Raw genomic sequence first — 9,203 nt, forward strand, 5'->3', positions numbered from 1 at the left:
ACACACACACACACACTCCTGCCCCCACACGCAAACCCACTCTACAGATTCTCCCTCCCTTTCTGTCTCAGGGCTGTTTGCCTTCTTCCCTTATCTATAAAGATAAGCTCCTTACTGTGTGTTCAGTGTGTTATCAGATGTTTGTGGCCCATATTTGGTGCAAAAGAGATGCTGACATCCTCCCAAGAGCCTTTCTTCATTGGATCTTTACAATCCGGTGCAGTTTTAAACATGCGTTCATATTCATGCTGCTGAGAGACTAATAAACCCCCAAAGCCACATTGCAATTCATATTTGAATTGAGTTAAAGAAGCGTTATGATTGTGGAACCTGATATCTCCTTCGCTGCATTCGAGAGTGACTCAGGCAGGTGATTTGCCTACATTTCCATGTCCTATATCTAGTTTACTAGATGGGTTGGTGTGTTAATTAATAGAGCAAAACATACTAAATAAATGTCACTATGCGTCCTGGTATGTTTCCACATGGTCAAATATTGTCTCAGTAGGCAGTAGTATAGGGGAAATTGTAATATCCAAACTTCATTGCAACGGGAAGACTGACATCGCTGGCTCACCTCTGGCTGGTTAATCTTGTCCTCTTCAGCCTGGGCTGGGGGCCACATGCCAAACTTGCCAACTGACTGGCGTGCTGCAAGAGAGAGAAAGAATATAAAAGCAGCTGAAGGCAGGATGAGCAAGAGCAGGGCATCAATGAGGCAAAGATGTTCCTGTGATTTTGTTTATTGCTTCACACTGTGAGCCTCCTTGAATCAAATTATGAGTGAAAATGGTGAAGCAGCAGAGAGAAATGAGTGGATAGAGAGAAGAATGCAGTGGGAAGTAAGCAATAGAAATGTGTTTGATTGAACATGAACATGGTGAAATAGAAACAGAAAGTAGGCTCTAGAAATGAAAGAATATGAAAAAGGTTATAGAACTCATTGTCTATGAAACAATACATTATTGTTCATGTCCCAACACTGAGTCATGGTCATTCAAGTCCTTTAGTGGCACACCCTGGTCAGTTTGACACGCAATTGTTGGGGACACTTTGATTCATATAGAGTCAAAAAACACACACACTGGCAACCCTTCCTGCCAACTAAACACACACAAACATACACTTAAACATACTATACAGCAGTTGTTCCCTTTCCCAACCTATTTTGTCTGATTTACCCACCCATCATCCATATGTGTTTGAATTGAGTTTAACCTGGATGTTATTGAATACTAATAATTATAGAAAAAGATTTTAGGTTTAAATATTTTTTTGAAACACTTTTTGCTGTTAGATCCTACTTACTAGCTAACTACAGTAGCTTTTAGACACTAACTCACGACATGTAGTGTACAGGTGTTGATATATTTGTTTAATTTCATGTGTAATTTCAAATTGGGGTTTGAAATACCCCGGTTTGGAATCACTATTGTACAGTACATGGACACAATGGCAGCAAAGTTGTAACTCGTCCTCTCAGTAGAACTGCATTATACATTTGCTCTCGTTATCATTAGTCTCTACACTGACTCTATATCACCACAATAGCTAAAAAAACAAGTTGTATGCACTTTCTGAATGCTGGATTTAGACTTTATCTGAAAATTGGACTCTTCCAACGGACTCCTTTCTTGCTGAGACAATAAAAGTGTCGACATATGACTCAGGACTTCCTCATCTCAACTTTTGCAATTAATATGACGGACTAGATGCTTTATTTATTGTGGAGTTACAGAATTTTATTTTCTTGTCGACCAGCTTATGGTCTCCACTGCAAAATTATTGCTCATAACAGCTAACGCTGGTTTCGATAGCTGTTTGCAGTTTTCCACTGACCATGAGAAAAATGAAATAATGTGCTCACTGGGCTGTTTCAGGGGGTTTTCATCATCTCACCCCGGATATAAAAATTACACACATACCCACACGCAAGCAACCGTACACATATACACATTGTCTGTGTATGCTTGTGAGTGCAAGCAGAATCAGTTATATCCCCCACACACACACCTCTAGTCCTAGATCAACACTCAGCACAACACTGACCTGCTGGGGGTCCAGTTACTCCCCTGGATGATGAGCCAGGTACAACCAGTCCATTCAGTGAGGAAGAAGACAATGTGGGACTCTTTACTTCTATGCTGGCTAGCCTTCCTCCCCCTCCTCCTCCTCGTCCTACCCCCACTTCTTTTGCACCCTCTGTGCCCCCGTAAAGACTGATCCTCTGCTTGTGAAGCTCCTTCTCCCTCTCTTGAGCCTCCCGGATGTCCTGCTCCACTTTGACTAAATTTGTTGAGGTGCGCAGCTTGAAAAAGGGGTTCTCCTTGGGTTCCACCTCCACCTCTTCCTCCTCTTTTTCCTGCTCCCTTCCTTTGTTCCCACCATGTCCTCCTGTCCTGGATGATAAGATATTAGGTCTTCCAGAGTCAACTACAGTGACGGGCTCAGCCTCTGGTTTGGCATGGTAGAGCTTCTGTGCTGGGACGCTTAGGTTATTCTCTAGGATGATGACCTGACAGCCTGTTCCATTGGAGAAGCCTGGTCCTCGGGGGGTTAGAGAAGTAGAACTCCCTCCTTTCGCTGAGTTTGGGCTCTGCGTGGGACTCCTCTCTGCATATAAGCCTTCTATTGTGGATGCCTGCGATGACATGTCCTCCTGGTTCACCAGGGTTGAAATGTCACTGGCAGAAGACCAGGACTCAGTTTTACTTCTGACTGACATAGACAAAGTCATTGAATCATTGGGTTTCTGAAAGGCCTCAAAAAGCTGTTTCCTCTCTTTGAGTTGCCGTACTGTGCCTTTGTCATAGAAACCTGGGACCTTTCCGAGCTTGACCAAATCCTGTTCTCTTTGGACCTCCTCGAAGATCTCATGCTGCATCTTTTTACCTGCAAACTGCCTGTCTTTGCCTTGACACCTACCAGACTTAGCAGTTACAGCTTGGCAGAGAACCGTTTTCCTTAAAGGGATCTCTACATACTCTGGTGAAGGGGGTGGATTTGGAAGCCCCCTGGACCTTCTCAGGCTGTGTTCACGCTCTATAGCCCGTCGAATCTCCCTCTCAATGGGAGTCTCTTTGGGTACAGCAGTTGGAGTGCCTGTAGAGATGGTGGTGTTGCCTTCCAAAGTGCTGCATGGGGAGAAGTCCGCTGAAACTCCACTGTCACTCTGGCTATCGTCACACGAGTCACTCTCCATCCTGGTGTGTTTGGAACGCAGAAATCTGTATTTTTCTGTCTTAAGCTCTTGTGTTCGGACTGTTGAAAATGTTAACAGTCCTCCACTGTGTTGCTGCCTAACTACCTTGTTCCTTTCAAGTCCACCCTCTTTCTGCCCTTCCTCTCCACCTGTTTGCTTGTTTTCTCCTTCTGTTCTTTCCCCCGCCCTGCTCTGCCTTTCTCTCACAGCTACAACACAACCAGAGCCTTGAGAAGCTGTCCCGCCCCGATTGGACAGCTCCATGGCAACGGTCGACAAAGGTGGAGAGCCCTGGCCGAGCACCTGTTGTGCAGCTTCCTGGTTTTCTCTCCTGGGGGCAAGTTCACATTGGCTCTGGGACAACAGCTCCTCCTGCTGTTTTTCTGAGGGAAATGCAGGCAGGGTTGACGTTTGTTCGGAAGAAACTGAGATATTGGCAGAACATGAGGGTTGGAAAGGCTTACTGATATCTAGTGTTGTCCATTGCTGTTGACAAGCTATAATATCAATGCTCACTTCCTCTTCTTCATCACTTTCATCAGCAAAAGGGGGGGAGCAGACATCTGAGTTGTTTCTGTCAGAGGGAAAATGATGAGTTGAATTTTTTCCAGCAGCTGCAGCCCCTGACATATTGTTTTCAGGTTCACTGTTGTCAAAACCATCTGTTAAGAAGTTCAGCTGTGTGACATTTTCTTCTGTTGTCATATTATCGTATGTCATCTCCTCAGATATAGAATCTACCTCTCTCTCCTCCTCCTCTTCCTCCTCCTCCTCCTCCTCATCCTCCTCAAATGGCTCAGCGAGAGGAGCTGTTTGTGGCCATTCTTGGCTATTTTGGCTATCAGGAGATATAAGGTCTGCTGGGTCTGAGATTATCTCACCATCACTGATCCACTCAGCCTCCTCATCCTCTAGACTGGAAAAATCCTCTTTGTCAGAGAGTTCTCCTGTTGATAAATCACAGAAGGCAGGAGGAGGAAGCGGGAAAGCATCACATAGATCAACAGACTCTTCCAATTCCTCTTGAGTCTGTAATGCTTCTGATAGTTGGGCAACTTGTCCTAATTCTGTCACCATCTCTCGTGTCTCCCTGGGGGTGCACAGACTAATTCTTGTTAATGCCTGATTTTCCAACTTGGTTGCATCAGCTATTTCGGTTCTTAAAAGTGTTTGGTTCTCTGGCAGAGTTTCGTCTTGAGCTCCAGGCTCCAGGGCGTCTATATCCTCTTCAGGTTCTGCCCTGGGAGCCTTTTTGTCTTGCAGAGGGGAGCTGTGGCTTATGATTGCACCGACTTCACCTTGTGCTCGGGACTCATTGACCCACTCGTCTAGTGAGTTGACAGGACCCTGTTCCTGCCAGGCCACAGGCTTTGTTGCCATGGTGACAAGTCTGCTGATATAAAACCGTTTGGAGCACTCAGGATGTTCGGCCTCTAGCCAGTCAGTCTGAGTGAAAGCAGAGGAACACAGAGGGGAAAGGGGAACAACAGAGTGATTAACAGAGTTCAGCAACAAACACGGCCACCCATTTTACATCCCATTATTTCAGTGTAGATGAAATGTCTTGCTATAGTATTGCCAAGAGAATGAATCATCATATGGTGTTTACTGTGACATTTACTGTGGAATTGTTTTGAAATGTTAAGTACTATATTTTTATGTCTGTTCTCATATCTTATTCAACTGGTATTGCCACACCACACTTTATGCGGGCGTTTCTCTTAATTTGTCACTAATTTGTGTATTTGTGGAGATAATTATGTGTGGTAGCTGGTGCAGGATTAGAGCAGCAGAAATAAGTAGATGTGTCGTGCATTTATGCCCTATCTTTTTAATGGCAGATACTGAGTGCTCTTGTTATTGTGTGACAGGCAAGCTGTTTATAACTTTGTGCTTGGCTTTGGTTGTAAGGTAGTAGCTACTCTGCTCCACTGTGCAACGCATAAAGTTTTCTGCTGAACACACCTTTCTTTAATCAGCTTACAGGCTAGGGAATGGCTCAGCACCACACACACACCCACACCCACACACACACTGTCTCTCTGTTACCCTCTAGCAATATTATTTCCCTCCCTAGCCCACTCATATACACACAAAACTCCTCTGTCACCTTCTGCTCAGCCTGGATCCTGACAAACTCCCATTCCCATCCATGGTGATTCTTGCCAAACCAGCATGGCTGGACTCCAACGCTGTGATCATTAAGGGGAATGTAGATCATAGCACTGGGGATGGCTAGTCTCTGATTAATTGGGACAGATGGACAGATACGATACATAGATAGCTTGATACTTACAGTGCACTTCCCCCTTCAAGTAACAACAGGAACTGACACATGGCAGAACAAGTAGGGAACAGTGTAGTGATAATAATGGTGGAGCATGTAGGCACAACAATGTGGCCAAATGTGAGGAAATTAGGATAAGGACAGTGAGCCATGACAGACACTGTTTATAATCAACAATGGCTGGTTTGACCACTCACTGCATACCATCACTGTATTTGTCGCTGGTAAAACTGTGTACTGTGCTACACCTGCAGTGACAGGCGAAGCAAAATGCTATAATTTCCACATTTAAAAAAAAAATATATTTATTTCAGATGAAACTGCTTATTAGAGTGGATGCGCCATTGACATCATTCAGTATCCATTATGAAATGCACCCTGGCTGCTGTCAGGCTGGCTGTTTTCTCATGGGGGAGGGTGTATGGGACAGTTGGCAACAAAGTTATCACTGCATCTAAATGAGACTGAGCCTCGGCTCATTCAGTTTAGTTTGTGCATTCTACAAATTTACAGATGCCAGACAAAAGAAATCACTGGAGAAGACTATACATACATCTAATTTCTATATCAGGTATTACTTGGGTAAACTACTACCAGCCATGTTTTACAATATTGCATATTGACAGACTCACTCTGGTGCAGTTTTCATAAAAGAAGCATAATATGTCACTCAACATGAAGTTTAATTGTGAAATGGAGCATGAAAACTAGTCTTTTGTCACAGTGAGAAGGTGATTGTTGTAAGACTTTAAACTCTGTAAGAAATCTAATCTTGGCTTAAAAATCTCACACCTACTGATTCCTGCTGAAAACAAACAAGCTTAAATCAATTAATAGAATGATCCTGCAATGCTACAGTAGTGAAACAATACTCTCATTTATATTGTGGCATGGTAATGTAATCGGACTACCCTGAGTGTAAACTCTGGCATGCCCTAATGAGATTCTTCCTTTATGCACATTTATATATATAATATGATGTGCTGTAGTGTTTTATTTTCTAAAGATGCTCAGAAAAACCAGAGGTTCTCCAGCTCTCTTAGTAAGGTTGCAAAGTAAGGTTGCAAGAGATTGCGGATTAAAACTCTGTTACATAACAGACTTATGTTTTGCTCATTATCTACAAAGGGGGCTCACTTTATCAAAAGAACAGCAAAATTATGGTCATCATTAAAATTACATCCGCGACGGGCCTTACAAATAAACTTGCCCTCCTTTTTGGGGTCAGCAGTGTCCTAAGGTACTTTAAGATCTAAGGGCATTTGACACAAATGCAAATGAATTTAAATAAATGCATCTAACTTCAACCCTAATTAGAATTATCTCTGTTGCTAACTAATGGTTGCTGACATTATTCTTTGCACATTTTACTTACTTTGATACGTTTTAGTCATTGTAGCAAAAAGAAACACTGTGAAAACCTGGTCTCTGCAGTCTTGGCTGTTTAGAATCATTTCTGTAATACAGTTGTTTGCTACAGTAGTAATTAATTACATGCTTGGAATTTAATGAATCTATGTGTACAAGAATTTCAATTTAAATAAAAGAAGAGTAAATCAAAAATACTAGAATAATGTAGTTGCACATACCTGTTAACAAAATGCTTTGAAGATGCCCTCCAACACACATTTCTCTGAGAATTCACACTTTTCACGCCTTGATTCAAGTCAACACAAAAGGAATTTTTTTGCTCACAGCTACAGCCTCACTGCCTGTATCTCCTCCCTTGTGCCCACTGACACCCTCAGTACCCTGTGCGTGCACACATTTGCATACCATGCTCACAAGCAAACATTCACTAACACATACACAAGAATGAGCACATGTGCATGCATGAACACGTGCTTGAGGCTTACCCTATTGTTGTGGATTTGAAAATGTATAGTACTAATCCAATTAGTAAGCAACACACATTAATTATTACACCATGCGAGTGAATGAACAATGTACCAGAGGGATAGAGGGGTGAATATGGTTGCATGCTTTAATTTTATTGTCTTTTCATTACATTTGAGTGTAAACTACAGAAATCTATGAGCTTAGTGAATATTTTCTAATTCACAGTACTCAGATGAACAAATCTATTTACTTTTAAAGTTGTCAAATTGAGTCATGTCAGTTTTATTCATATAATCCAAAATCACAATTCACAAACTTGCCTTTTAAGCTTCACATCGCTACAACACCTGCTATCCTTTAATCCTTGAACCCAAAACTTTAATCTGAAAAAAATATTATTATATAATATAATGTTCAAGAAATTTCAAGCATGCAGGTGTCTATATTTTGGAAACCCATCCCCACTGATTATTCAGACTCTTCTGCACTACATCAGAGACATATCTGCAAAATGGACACATATAGACAAAGACATAAAACAGAAATAGACATTGTAACAAAATAAATCCCATCATGCCATGCTGTATTGGCAGCATCCAAGGGTTGATTTAGGGTGACATCTCTCCATGACAAAAATGAAAAATCATTGCCTGTATTAACCTATGGTTCAAGATATTTAGATGAATATATTCAATCTGTACAAAGCAAAAATACTGTCATACAAATTTTTCCGTACTGTGTGACTGAATATCATGTACCAGAGTCTCTCAAGCCTTTTGTTCCTCTGTTGTCTCCTTAGACAGAGCTGCTGCTGTTGATTGGCTCTCGGGTTGTTCTGGGCAAAGCTCCTTGGTAGGATCCATCACAACAGGCGAAGGCAGCTGATAACACCTCAGCTGAGCCCTGAACTCCTCCATCTCCTCCTGTTTCAGCTCCCTCCTCCTGCTCAGCAGGTACAAGTCTAGAGATCGCCTCTTCTTTGACTCCACAACCCACTTCATCACGACACAGTCTGGACAGGACGTATAGAGAAAAGACCCGGTGAGGTTGAAGCGATTACCCACATCAAAGGTGAAGGTACTGCCTTCTACTGAGATGTTGTAGGGCAGCTCCTGGCACTGATCACCAAAGCGGTTGATTTGGGTATAAGAGAAGTTGGAGGTTTCACTGGAGTTGAAGAAGTACATAGTAATGCTGTCTCGTAGTCTCAGGGCCTCTATGGATGGCTGGTGATTGAGACTGCCTGCAACTAAAGCCCATCTGCCCTCGAAGTGGTGAGGATCCATTTGATCCAACGGGTGGACCAGTTTTTCGCAGACTGGAGGAGCTGAATCACTCACAGCCATCAGGCAGAGGAAAGCGAGGACATACACAGGAAACATGTCTCTGTGTTAAAATTATACTAATTCTATGTAGATATCTTCACCTTGGAGGCTTTTATAGTAAAAATTCCATCAAGAATGTCCAGTATTGCAACACAGTACAGGTTCACAATTCCTTATCTATGGGGTTTCCCTTATTGGGCAATAATAAAAGTTCGCTCATTATTTGTATTATTTTGTGGTTCCATCCCACTTGAATGTTGTGGGATATTCATATATTTAGATATTTTCTCTAAATAAAATAGCGTTTATTGTGAATACAGTGTAGTGCACATACAAACTGGTAATCTCTAACCCTGTCTTTGCTTACAAAGACAGCAACAATTCAAACAGCAGCTACATGTAATCAAGTTCATAACCAAGATGAAAGTAGTTTCTCATTTGTAGAATCAGTCAAAAATGAGCACATGCATATCACCTCAGGCAATGGATTGTAATTCTGTTAATAATATGTGGTGTAAACATTTGAATTACACATGGGAAAAAAAGAGCC

The 9,203-nt window shown here is 42.2% G+C and overlaps 1 protein-coding gene across 1 annotated transcript in view; it reads right to left on the reverse strand.

Moving 5' to 3' along the window:
* si:ch211-207j7.2 overlaps nt 1-7,206 on the reverse strand; it is a 9,369-nt gene extending 2,163 nt beyond the window's left edge. Inside the window, exons 1-3 of the mRNA XM_035659469.1 lie at nt 7,079-7,206; nt 2,050-4,648; nt 578-651 (exon numbers count right to left, since the gene is read on the reverse strand). Of these exons, the coding sequence (XP_035515362.1) occupies nt 578-651; nt 2,050-4,582 (2,607 nt within the window). The 5' untranslated portion in view covers nt 4,583-4,648; nt 7,079-7,206. The remainder of the gene's footprint in view (nt 1-577; nt 652-2,049; nt 4,649-7,078) is intronic.
* Between the last annotated feature and the right edge of the window lie 1,997 nt (nt 7,207-9,203).

The sequence above is a fragment of the Morone saxatilis genome, unplaced genomic scaffold (genome assembly GCF_004916995.1).
Source record: "Morone saxatilis isolate NCDOM2014 unplaced genomic scaffold, NCSU_SB_2.0 Contig17, whole genome shotgun sequence".
Taxonomy (NCBI): Eukaryota; Metazoa; Chordata; class Actinopteri; family Moronidae; genus Morone; species Morone saxatilis.